This window comes from Motacilla alba, chromosome Z, assembly GCF_015832195.1.
Source record: "Motacilla alba alba isolate MOTALB_02 chromosome Z, Motacilla_alba_V1.0_pri, whole genome shotgun sequence".
Classification (NCBI taxonomy): domain Eukaryota; kingdom Metazoa; phylum Chordata; class Aves; order Passeriformes; family Motacillidae; genus Motacilla; species Motacilla alba.
Genome location: NC_052046.1, coordinates 38,567,248 through 38,579,810, shown reverse-complemented (window position 1 = coordinate 38,579,810; position 12,563 = coordinate 38,567,248). Strand labels below are relative to the sequence as shown.

Here is a 12,563-nt window from a genome sequence, read left to right as displayed (position 1 = left end):
ATTGCATTTTTCTGCTTCCTGGCAGAAACAGCTTAAAGATTGCTCTCAAGAAACCTGTCTCTCTTACTTAGTCAGCAGACTGTACGTTCACTTCCTGCATGTTCTTTTGCTGTTTTGCGGCACGGATTTTTTTTTCCCGACTGTTGGAGGAGAAGTGCTGAGAAAGCACCACAGAAATGGTTTCCCTTGTGCTCTTCCCACTATTTTCCACTGCCTTGCATGCCAAAGGACTGGGCCAGGAGCCACATAATTTGCCGGGTTTGAAATTGTTTTTCTGTTTGTGACTGTCCTTTATGCAAGGTTTTCCACGGGGTGTGGGCAGTGCTGCACCTCCGTCTGCCCTGTGAAAAAGCTGTGAAAACTGTGTCTCCTTGCTGCTGGAGTTCATGGTGCAATTTGTGTATGAAGATGATGAAGCAGCTGCTGGGATGTGTCCGCTTGCAGATTTGTCTTTGCTATCACAAAACCGCCGTTTTCCCCTGCTTGCCAACTAAGCCGTCTCCTTTCCCACGGGTGTGCCTTTAGATGGCACAGATTGCAAGCTCTGGATAGCCTAGGTGGAGTGTGTCTTCCTTTTATTCCGTCTTCATTTACCAGTGACCTGCAAGCAAAACTCAGCTGTAGTCTTTTCTTCCATACGGCAATGTAGCAGTGCACATTCAGCTCCACGCTGCTGTTTCCATCTTCCAGCTACCTTGTCAGGGGGGCTGTCTGGCTGGTGATGGAGCACATGGACGGAGGCTCTTTGGCGAAGGTGGTCAGCAAGAAAAGGATGGCTGTAGGACACATAGCAACTGTCTGTCGGGAGGTAAGGGATCCTGCTTGTGCTTGGCATGGCTTGGACAGCCTCATCCTTCCAAAGCGCTGCTAAGTGAGTGATTCCGTGTTCAGAGCTTTCTTGCTGTGCTGCTCTTATGCTTCAGAGAAGAAAGAGCATCAGGACGCAAGTGCCTGCCCTTGCTATAGTCTGCTCTTTGCCCTTATCTACTTTTGGTAAACTCTCTGCCTCTTCTTCATTTCATTTTCTGTCCTGCGCTTTTCCTCTCCAAGCCTTTGCCCCGGACATTTCTGCATTGCCTTCTTTGCCTGTAAGCGCAAAGATGCTGGTGGGCGAGCTTGAAACCAACAGCAAAGTCAAAGAGAGACTCATCTCTCACGGGTCTCAGCTTCAAAGGAGAGCATGGCACCCACCACGCTGCTTGCTGCTGGAAACGGACAAATTACTTGAAGCGACTTTCAAATCTGCTGTCAAGGCAGCCTTACAGCCCTTCTCCTCCAGTCTCCCGCCCAGCAGTGATCCCCTTGGTACCCAAGGCGGGGACTTTTCCTCTTTTGGCAAGCCGTTGTTTGTCCCCTGAATGGGCAGAGCGCATCTGCTGCAGCAGCAGCGGTCGTTCTGACTGGCTTTGCAGGAGACAGTCTCGAGCAAGAACTGCTGCTGTTTCCCCCTCAAAGCTAATATGCCTTGCCTTGGAAAGATCCTGCTCTCCCAGGGTTGCGGCAGCAAGCTCTTCCTCTTGCCAGCACTCGCTGCTCCTTTGAGATCTGTGAATCTTCTGGAGCACTTTCCTTTTGCGTGTGATGAAATCAGGTCCGGCTAACTTTTGGCCTCCTGTTTCTTTTGTCTCTCGCAGTGCCTGCAAGGCCTGGCTTTCCTTCACGCCAACCAGGTGATCCACAGAGACATCAAAAGCGACAACATCCTTCTGGGCCGGGATGGCTCTGTCAAGCTGGGTGGGTATTCTTGCTCAGGGCGCAGCTGTAGGTTGCTGGGAGTCTACAGAGCAACAGGGATCAAGGGTAACTTTGGTTTGTATGTGCCCATTCCAGAGGGAGGGAAGTTACAGTGGAAATTGTGACTGGAGTGTCAATGAGGAAAAGCCACCAGCCTGGGAATGGTGGCGGGTTTGTGAAATGGACAATTCCCAGTTTCCTTGGCTGCAGCACTGAGGAAAGAGAGCACGGCCTCTTTTCCAGATAGATTCAGCACTCCATTTTGGGACTTAGGAGGAGGAACCCTTTTCCTTGCTTTCCTACTTGAAGCAGTGCTTGTTTTCTCCTCAGCTGATTTTGGCCTCTGTGCTCTGCTCAGCCCTGGGCAGAGTAAGCGGAGGTCAGTGGTCGGGACAACTTGCTGGATGGCACCCGAGCTTGTGAGGGGAGAGCCATACGGCCCCAAAGTGGACACCTGGTCCCTTGGCATCGTGGGAATAGAAATGGCCAAAGGAGAGGCTCCTTATGTTTGGGAGAGCAGTGACAGGGTAAGGTGCAAATAGGCTCACATATGGGTGTCCTTCTGCTCTGTCTCCGTTAGACAGAATCCCCTTCCCCCAGCTGGGACGAGTTCCACGAAGGCAAATTTCTAAAAATGTACCTGGGGCTCACATCAGCAGTCAAGGCAAGACCTGTTGCCCCTTGGAATAGCTGGGGCTGCACTGGGGCCTTTTTACTTTTGGGAGAGAAGGCTCATGTCCAACCATCGGCTAGGCAAGAACTTGCCCCTGCAGGCTGGAGCTTAAGAGATGGGGTCTAGTTGAGCACGGAAGGCTATGGAAGAATCACGTAGAGTCTCGTGTTTCCTTTTGCTTCAGGCTAAATATCTGATAGGCAAGCAAGGGGTACCAGATCTGCACAAGCTCAGGCTACCCCCTGGCTTGTATGGATTTCTGGGCTGCTGCCTGCAGATGGATGTGGACAGGCGAGGCTCTGCCAAGGAACTTCTGCAGGTACAAGGCAAAGCGGCTGCAGCCAAACAGCTGTTCCCTGTCAGGGTTTGCTCCTGGGCCAAACTCCAGGGCATCAGATGGGCCCCCCCCACGCAGTAATCTCCGCTCTGGCTGCTTTTCAAATGAGAACCAAGTAGGATCCAAGACTGGTTGAGATTAGAAGGGACCAGTGAAGGTCATTTAGTCCAAACCCCCTGCCACTGGCAAGGACATCTTCAAGTAGATCAGGATGCTCAGAGCCCCCGCCAATCTGACCTTGAACGGTTCCTGTGGTGGAGCAGCTCCCAGCTCTCTGGGCAGCCTGTGCCAGGGTTTCAGCAGTCTCCTCATAAAGAGTTTCTTCCTTAGAGCCTGTCTGAATTGACTCTCTTTCAGTTTAAAACCATTCTCCCTTGCTCTCTTGCATTTGGCCCTGCTAATAGAGGTGTCCGCATCTTTCTTCTAAGCCCCTTCAAATACGGAAAGGTCTCCTCGGGAGGCCTTGCCCTTCTGCAGGCTAAACAAGCCCAATTCTCACAGGCATTCCTCAGAGGAGAGCTGCCACCTTCTGGATTCAGGTTTACCTGGAAGTGTAGTATTGCAGTGCAATTGCAAAGGAACTGTAGCATTGCTGTGCTGGGGAAGGAGGCCTGCAGTGAGGCTTGAAGAACACAACAGGAGCAGTCCCTGCCAAGCAGTTCTAGATTGGTCTGTGGGAAGGTGGGGGCTTTGGGGGGGCTGACTGTGAGAATCTGGGGGCGGCCAGCGTGTTCCTCCTGCCCCACTCTTAGAGCTTTCTGCCAGCCAAACTGGGACAGCTGAGCAGGATTTGTGCCAGCCCCACGTGCTGGCTGGCCCGCTCAAGTAGGTGAGAATGCTGCAGCTTTGCTGCCGTGTTTTGTGGCAGCCAGGCAGCTGGCGACCGCGCCACTTCCTTGGCTGTCCCTGCTGTGAAGGAAGATGCCAGCCAGCCCAGGAGGAGGGGGGCATGCCAAGGCAGACACTGCTCTCCTTGCAAGCCAGAGCTGAGTCCATCTGCGCTCTGCCGCTTGTGTCCGTGTGGTTCTGGGCGCTAGAGGAACCCAGCTTGACCCTGTTAGAAGCTCAGTTTGGAAAAGAATGGTTCCTTTTCCCTTGGTCTCTTTTAATTTGGTTGCTTTTGTTTCTTCTTCCCTTTGGGCAGCATCCATTTCTCAAGCTAGCGGAGCCTCTCTTCAGCCTCTTCTGACAGCCCGATTGCTGACATGCCTGCAGCAAAGTAGGGCAGGAAGCAGAGGAGATGACAAGGACCACTTCAGCACTTTGAGAACCTCGGAGCCTCTGAGAACAGGCAGAAGTCCTGAGGAGAGAGGGCCCAGGAGACAGGCAGGCTGAGACAGGGGGGGAAAGGAAGGTGGCATCTCCTTTTCTCCCATCTGCTCCCATCCTCCTTCTGAATTTCTGCTTAGGCCAGCATTGCTGGAGGGCACAAAGCCACTACTGATGTGCAGATCTGGGGAAGGCAGGAGTGGCATTGCAGGCCTGAAGAGAATGGGAGGGCAAGAGCTGTGTCTCAGCAGGAGGGAGGTCCCACAGGAAGCCACCTGCAGAGCCAGGCTAGAGCTGTGGGAGAGGGCTGCATGTCAGGCTGCTGAGGGGTGCCTGAAGCTGCTGGGAACATCCTGTGCATTCTTTGTCCCATCGTGCAGTGTACTGCATGTGTGCTAGTGTGGCCAAATTGATCAGAATAGTGGGCTTTCTAGATTCCCTTCAGACTCCTGATTGCTTGTCAGCAATCACTTGAGACACAATACTACAGAGAACTTGATTGCCTTTGGGGCTGGTTTCCTACTGGTGTTGTTTTCAGGACTGGTATTGTTTTACTATTCCTTCTGCAGATCACGTGGGTCCGCACCATGTAAATCTGCCCTCGAGGTGCTTTTCAAATGAAAAAGAAGGAAACATACAGAGAATCAATTGGAGCTGTGGAGCACATGACCAGGAGCACTTCAGCATTACTTTCTCCAATGCCAGCTCAGAGCCAGATGCGGAAGAAAAATCCTAGAAACCCTCAAGCTAGTTGGCAGATTCACTTCCTTGACAATTACAGGCCGATCTCTGTGGCTCACTGGTGTACCCATGACTGGCAACACAAAGGGGGAATGTCCAGTGCCACACCCAGGTCGGGCCATGAGTGGCTGATGCATGAGATGCCGGGACGGTGAGCAAAGCCCTGGGTGGGCTTAACTACAAGTTGTGTGCAAGCTTGGAGGTAGGTGCCACAGCCAAAGTCCATCATTTTGCCTGCCCGCTGGCCAGGTGGAGGCAGATGTTGTCAGGTTTGATGTCCCTGTGCAGGACCTCACAGCTGCTGCAGTGCCGCACGGCCTCCAGCACGTGGCGGAACAGCCCCTGCACCAGTCTTCCGACAGCAATGCTCGCACCATAGTGAAAGCAAAGAGGTCCTGGGATCGCTCTGGGCGCTTCATCGCCAGCAAGAAGTTTTGGCAGAGCTCAAACCAATCCAGGAGCTGGACAACACCATGCATCCCAGTGGACATCTTGTCCAGCAGCTCGCTTTCCAGGGACACACAAGTGCCGTTGGGCTGCGGGAAGACCGCAATGCCGGCAGTGGGGCCGATGCCGTGCCAAGGGTCTGGAAGCTCTCAGCCAGCCCGGGATGCTCTGTGCCCTCCACTAATCTCCCTCTGCTCTCCCTCGAGGCATCCTGGCAGCTTCTATCCTGCCGGGCCTCGGTTTACCCCGCCCAGCACGCCCCGGTTTCTGCTGCTGACCCCTCTCCCTCACCAGCTCGCCCCAATGACAGATGCAATCCCCTGACACACATTTGATGGCCACCTGCTAGCCAAGGGGAGCAGCGGGCTGAGCTTGCTGCCCGCTATGAGCCCCATCCTCCTCCACCCTCACCCTCCTCTGCCCTCCGCCCACATCCCCACTCACTGGGGTGCCATCCGCCAGTCGGTCGGGGGCGGTTTTGCCCCTGCAGGGTCTCCTGCGCCTTCCCTGCGGGCCAAACATGGCTGGCGGCGCACGGCCCGGGCCCAGGATAGGCCCCCGACCGCCCCTCAAGCGCCCTGGGCCTTGCAGCCCCCTCTGAATGGGACACCTTATTTCTCCTGAGCTCTATCACCAGCTCTCCTAGTGAGAAAAAGCAAATTTTGAAAGAAAGTGAAATCTGTGTCTTTAAAAGAAACTTCAAACAGGCCCATGAGACCCATTAGACAGTACTAGGTGGGCTTCTGAAGGAGATATTTCAGCCAGGCTGCAATAAGCAATCAGTCTTCTGTCTGAAGATCTCAACTTTTATCTTAATAAAGCCTCTGAAATGGAAAATTTGAAAATCGACTGTGATCCCTTTATTCCTCCTGATGTGGACGCTGAAGTTTCACAGAGCCTTCACAGCTGAAGCCAAGGCAAGCGCTGCCGCTGCTGCTGCCTCTGCTGCTGTGCCCGGGAGCCCCGGCTGGGCAGGGATGGCACCACTGTGCCACGGGCTGTTTCTCCTTCCACAGCTGGGCGGTGCTTTTGAGCCAGTAATGACAGGTGGTGGGAGAAGGAAGGGGACTTTTCCTGCTCCAGCACTTATGGACACACTAGGGCCACCTTCAGGGCAGAGTTCCGGCCCCCAAAAAGAAAAGGAGAGGGACACCGTTGCAAAACGCCTCCTTTCAGGCCTTCTTGGCTCTTGGAAAGGAGGGACCCGAGTGACAGGACGAGCAGCAGGGCCCGATCCCGCCTCCGTGCCTGCAGTGAGGGGCGGCTGCCGCTGGGCGGCGCCAGAGGAGGGGAGCGCCCCTGCGCGGGGCGGGCGGGGCGCGGCAGCCGCCAGGGGCGCCCGGGGCGCGGCGGGGCCCCTCTGTGAGGGGAGAGCGCCTCGGGCAGCTGCGGAGCCGCAAACGGGACTGTCCGTCCGCAAGGCACAGCGCCAGGGCAATGGACAGCACCAGGGCAAGGCACAGCTTAAGCGCGGGCTGCCCAGGAAGGGAATGTTCCCAAGGAGTGCAGCATTGAGGCTTTTGGATTGCCAGTCCTGCGCTGAGCTGGCGGGGCGCAAAGCCTCCTCAAGCACCGCTGCCTCCTCTCCGGACTTCCTGCAATGCCTTTGCCGACAGAGTCCAATCAGGCAGGCTGGGGGCAGGCTCGGCTGATGTTGCAAAGAGCTGCTGTCTGACAGCAAAAAAGACAAAAGCCAAACCAGAAAGGAAGTATTAGTTCTCAGGCTGAGTTCCTCACAGGTGGAGGCAGGATTCCCATAGTTCCCCAAAAGATGCAGGAATAGGACATGAGGATACTTTGTGGCCCTTACCTTCATGTCCAGCACCTTGCCATTGCAGGCCAACGTAGATCAAAATGACAGTCACCCCTTTCTCCAGAGTCTTCGGCTTGATGGGATTCTCCCTGTGGGAGCAGCCTGGGAATGCTGCTTGCTGTCACAGGGCTTTGTTTCTTCCAGGAAACTCCAGAGACTTGCTTAGGTTCCTCCTTTCTGAAACATGGCCTGGGTTAATAGTCAAAAAGATGAGCAGGGTAAGCCGCTCCTCAGCAAATGCCAATCCCTCCAAGAAATGCTGATTCCAGTAGGATTTAGGCCCAAGTATTGTTCTCAAGAGCACTGCACTTCAGGGTTTCCGCAGCAAGACAGGAGCAGGCAGCTTGGCAGGCCTCCAGCATCTCCAGCACGCACCTGCCTTGCAAATTCCTCTGCTTCCTGTAGCCATGGGCTGAACTCCTGTCCCTGACCTTCTCCTGTTACCTGTGGCACTGCAACCTGTTTGCTCCTTCCCGTGTAACGTTGTGACAAAGTCTAGAATGAAATGACACAGGAGAATGGCACAGAACCTGCCCTTTGGATCGTTTGCCCCGCTTGGTGCTTGCAACCGTCCCCAGCAGACATGGAGTCTGCAGTTCTGTGAGCTATGCCATGCCGAAAAAAGACTAAGTTAGCCCAGGAAAAGCAGGATCAATGTACTCAGCTCCTGCAGGGCAGAAATGAGAGTGCAGCAAAGGACTGAAACATGGAGCACTGTGCAGTATCCACTGCGGGCAGGAGAGAGATTTAACAGCCACTTCCACGGAGGAATCTGACCTTGCAGGTTTCCCAGCAGCCCAAGGGAGTGGGTTTCTGCAAAGGCACCAGGAGTGCCTTCAGTGTTGGACAAAGAACTTTTTCAGGACAAGGGCTGGCTTGGGAGCTGCTGGAGGTGAAGAGAACGAGCAAATGCGCCCATGCGCGCACCCACAGAGTGAGGGCTGCCCCAAGGGCACCCCCTGCCATGCAGAGGACACGGGCACTGCCCCGTGCAGAGGATGTGTCCCTGTCATATTGACCAGACAAACGCTGTGTCCAGTGTCATGCAAACACATATGGGTAGTTTGTTACTCGGATTTTTTTCCCCACTAAGGTGTTGTTCGTCCTTGAGCGAGCCCTAGAGTTTTCTGGTAGATGTTAGCCACGTAGTAAATGGGCAGGAAGGACAGGCATTCCAATTCAGGGAACTCCCAGGCATATTACCAAAGCGTGATTTCATCCATAGAGTTTAAGCAAGGCTTGCTTGTTTTAGTCAGAAGCATTGGTGGCCAAAGTACCGGCTGTGTGCGCTTGGTGTCTGCTTTGCGTTACTTTTGGATCCCTTGAGCTATGGGTTATGGACTGAAAGAGAGGATTGTGCTGCTTTGGGACAGAGGAGAACTTTTCTGGGCTCTCTTTTGCAAAGAGCTGTAGAGAAGGTCCAGTTGCTAGGCATGAATTCACAGAGCAACCCAGAGCTGCTGCTATTGTGATGTCAGCAGAGGAATGCCACGTCACAGCCTTGTCAGCAGGAGGTTGCCCTGGTGCACGCAAGGCCTCGGCGTCCAGAACAGCTCTTGGCATTCTCGTTGCAGGAGGATCCTGTCTTGAGGAGCTCTCAGGCAACAGTCTGTGCCCTGAAAAGGGAGTCTTTTTCTTTTGCCTGCCGTTGTACGAGTCTGCGGACTCGTGTAGGCATCCTTTTGTTTCCCCTGCGGTTGTAGGGTCTGCAGACACGTACAGGTGTCCTTTTACTTTCCTTTTTTTGTTGTACGGTCTGCAGACTTGTGCAGGTGTCTTTTGTTTTTTCCCTTCTGTGTGTACAGTCCGCAGATTGCTGCGGGTGTCCTTTTTTCCTCTTTTCCTTGCACAGTCTGGGGACTGCTGCAAGTGGGTTTTGCTTCCATCTTTGTTTTGTGGCCCGACGACTGAAGCAGCCCTGCTGCAACGATGGAGCAAGTCCGTAGAGCAGTCGGCAGGGCTTTTTCGTCGGTGTCAGCCCGCAAAATTATTAACGGTCTGAGACGTAAGTAGAAGGTTTTTCCCTGGGGCAGCACATTGAAAGAAAAGTGCCATAAAGATGCCATAAGTTTGGTAAAGCTCCTGCCAACAGTTTCAGCCAAAAAGGGGGTATCCCTTGCCCAGCAGGGTGTGGACAAGTTCCAAAATGCAGACCGGGAGAGTTTTGCAGGTGTCCTTGTAAAAACTGTGTGGTTCTCTCAGGAACTGAGGGAAGGCATCTTTTTTCTGCATTGCCTCCTTAAAGGACCTGCACCTCCTCTGTGTGCTACGCGAGGGATTGGCTTTGCGCTGAAGGGCAAACTGCTGAGCAGATTGTGTGGGCTCCTGAACCCCAGAGCTGGGCCTGTGCCGTGTCCAAACAAAGCTGCAAGCGCTAACGGGGGCTTGGTGGAAGCTTTTGTGGGGAATTGCTTACAGCAACCACGCGGGACATGCTGCATGCAATTTACAAAAAGAAAAGAAAGTCCAGGAAAGAGAGGAGAAGAAGGCTGCTTTTGCTGTAGGCTGGACAATGAGCTCCAACGTAGGCACTGACTGCAAAGGAACAATTTGTATCTTCCCAGCCAAGTTTCTAGTTCCTTAGCGGTCAAGCCGAGCAAAAGGTAGACACAGCCTAGGCTACTGGCCGGCAGTCTTGCTTGCTGTGCTACAGAACTGCTGCTCCTGGTAGGGAGCTTGTGAAAGGAAAACGCTCTCTGCTTGGGTGGCCTTGTTCTGTGGGATTCCTCCACACCAGCAGTTTCCTAACAGCACCTGGTTCCTTTTCCCTTGCCCCCGGCAGGTCGCCTCCGAGGTGGAAGGAGTCAAGTCTACGGTTCGGTGAGTGGGACGGGCACCCTTGGCATTCCTGGTGTCTGAGCATTGTGGAGCAAGCCTGTTGTAGTTGAGTGCCAGGCTGGCAGGCCGAAAGAAAGTCCACATCAGTCCACACCTGCATGAGCACTACCAAAAGGATTCCATCAGTTTCCTGCTTTACCCTTGAAGAGGTTTTAACTAATGAAAGCCAAGTCTTGCAGACAGAAAGCTGTGTGCTGATTGTAGCCTGGCTGAAATATCTCCCTCAGAAGCATATGCAGTCCTGCCCAAAGGGTAGTCTCATCAGCTCACTTGAAATGAGATTTTAGTGACTGAGGATCCCACTTGTATGGAAATGAATGACTTCTCCTTAGGACCGCTGGTGGTAGAGCTCAGGAGAAATAAGGTTCTCTATGACACCTTGCTCCCTGTCCCTCACGCTGCTGTCTGTCTGCAGAGCACCACAGCAGCAGCAGCAGCAGCAGCTGAACCTGCTCTGGCTCGCTCTCTTCCTCCAGAGGCTAAAGGGGAGGCAAAGGACGATAAACCTCCACGCGTTGCCAGTCCAGGGCCTGAGCATCCTGAACCAGTCAGTGGCAGCTTTGGTTGGTTCAGTGCAGAGCTTTGGTGCAGTGCAGAGCTGCAAGTTTCTGAGCAGGCAGCACTTGCCCTTTGTGGCTGAAGATGCTGCGGGCTGGAGTCCTGCCTTGACCTAGCGCTTCATCCCAGCCGCTGGCACGAGGGAAATGGGGTCTGAGCTCTCACATTTTCCTGCCATTGTCCAGGCATCATTTTCCTGCCATTCTGACAGGGCCTGTGAACTTCCCTTGGTGTTACATGGGCGGTAGCATGGTGTCCTTTAGTGCTGCTGCTGAGGAAGTCAGCCCCGTTGTGCACAGTGTCTGTGCAGGCTCCCTGCTTCCAGCAGAGAGAGCGGTGCCCAGGCGCAGTTCGCAGCCTTGAGGGGTTCGGGGGAGCCACCGTTGCTGCAGGGACTTGCCCATCTCCACGCACTGTCTAAGTAGTCACAGTCACTGCTTTGACTACCCCCTCAACTTTGACATGGCCCAAGTTTGCTGAGAAGAATCCTGAGCAGCTCTGCATGGCAGAGACCAGGTCCGTCTCTGAAGGGCTGGAATGCAGTTCCTATTAGCTGCTTCCTAATGCTAGAAATCCTGAGGGGAAGCCTTTTGACCAGAGCTGAGCAGGGAAATGTGCCCTGCTTCCATTGGGAGACTTTCAAAGCAACACAGGGTTAGTTGGTTACCCACATAAAATCCCCCACACAACAGCTTTTGCCTTCAGGTCAGCTGTGTCTCCGTTGCTGCTTCTTCCAGCTCTCTCAAGAGCACACTTCCCTGCTCCTTATTGCTTGTTTGTGCTTTTTTCCCTGCCCATTCCTTGCAGGCCCCGCTAGGAGAGCTTCCTGCCACTCAGGACTCCTCGGCCCAGGCGGGAAAGGCAGAGCGGCAGGAGAGCGCAGATAGAGTGTGCAGCACCCGGGAGTTCAGGTGTGTGTCAAGCTCTCTCGCTTCCTCTGAGCAGGGGTGGGCATTGCTGGGCTTTAGAAGGCCCAGAGTCAAAGAAGAAATTTGGCTTTCTCATGGTTCGAGTCGCTCAGCACAGACGGGGGAAGGCAACCCGTGCGCAGGTCTGGCTGCCAAGCCACCTAGAGCACAGCTGCCTCCTGGGACTCGCTTCTCAAACCTTGACAAAAAGTGTGCTGGACTGGACCAGAGTGAAAGCAAGGGAGCTTCAGGCTGGGTTTATGGACAGCAGAGCTTTGAACCGCAAAGGCAGCAGAACAAGTGCCTCAAAGATCATGTGCAGATTCAGCCCTTGGCAATTTGGAAGCCCCAGCTGGACAGAGCCTTGAGCAGCCTGTCCAGATGCCATAGCTGACCGCAAGTGCTTGGAGCTGAAGATGCGCCTAGAGGCTTCCAGGGGTCCCTGCCAGCCGAAAGCATCTTGGGATCCTTTGATTATTGGATTGGAAATTTGTACCCACCTCCTGCCCAGGCTCCAGCTTGCAGGCTCTTTCCTTCTTGCACTAGTGACAGCCGGAGTAATTGTGGGAGTCCTCATCTGGACTTACCAAGCCTCTCTTAGCCAAAGCAGAACTTTTGCAATCTGGGATCCACTGTATCGGAGAGGAGCATAAGACCTAGCAGGCAGGAGGCTGTTAAGCTGAGAGTACCTGAGCTTTCTGGAAATGTTTTGTGGCTCCTGGAAGCTAGTTTGACTTCCCCACCGGTGACTCTTTCACCTGATGAAAAGGTGATGCTGGTCTAGATGCTGGTCTAGAGAGGGAATTCCAGCATCCTCTTGAGGTGGAATTGGAGGGCTGTTGGAAGCCCCTGAGACTGCCCTGTGTGGGACATGGGATGTGGTGCTGGTCTTGCAAGGAGCCCGTGTTGCAACTAAAGGCTTGTTTGTCTGTCTGTTTGTCCTAGATGGAAGGAGCTGGCTGCATTTGAGAGCAGGCGCCACTCCTCGCGAGAGAGGCCTTTGGAAGTGGCAGCAGAGACAGCAGAGGAACCGCAGCTTCAGAGGGACCTGCTGAAGGAAGAGGTTCCTCTGGCAGTGCCAAAGGTATGCTGACCTTATTGCTAGGCAGCACCTGTGGGACAGGGAGCTGCCCCTAGCAAGACCACCCCGAATGCTGCTTCTGGCAGCAAGCCAAGCCTGAGACTGTGTTGTTGTTGTTGTAGTTGTTGTTGTTGTTCCTCTTGAAAAATGGTGCCCCCTCCGCT

The 12,563-nt window shown here is 54.0% G+C and overlaps 1 protein-coding gene across 2 annotated transcripts; it reads left to right on the top strand.

Annotated features, from left to right (window-relative positions):
• Positions 1–310: 310 nt before the first annotated feature.
• LOC119695483 (serine/threonine-protein kinase PAK 3-like) lies at positions 311–11,296 on the top strand. Of its 2 annotated transcripts, XR_005255231.1 has the most exons (5): positions 311–808; positions 1,635–1,734; positions 2,065–2,261; positions 3,889–4,956; positions 11,218–11,296. XR_005255231.1 is itself a non-coding variant. In XM_038124093.1 (4 exons), the coding sequence occupies exons 1-4, from the start codon at positions 722–724 to the stop codon at positions 3,931–3,933; spliced, it is 429 nt and encodes a 142-aa protein (XP_037980021.1). In that variant the 5' UTR covers positions 311–721; the 3' UTR covers positions 3,934–7,057. The 2 variants fall into 2 exon arrangements, 1 of the variants encoding a protein (XP_037980021.1); XM_038124093.1 differs by lacking the exon at positions 11,218–11,296 and having other exon boundaries at positions 3,889–7,057.
• The last annotated feature ends 1,267 nt before the right edge of the window (positions 11,297–12,563 follow it).

Bases quoted from the DNA above. Each gene is read 5' to 3' on its own strand.
- LOC119695483 (XM_038124093.1), top strand. From the start codon at position 722: ATGGAGCACATGGACGGAGGCTCTTTGGCGAAGGTGGTCAGCAAGAAA. The intron at 1,735-2,064 runs GTGGGTATTCTT...TTTTCTCCTCAG, and splicing joins GGATGGCTCTGTCAAGCTGG to CTGATTTTGGCCTCTGTGCT. The intron at 2,262-3,888 runs GTAAGGTGCAAA...CCCTTTGGGCAG, and splicing joins TTTGGGAGAGCAGTGACAGG to CATCCATTTCTCAAGCTAGC.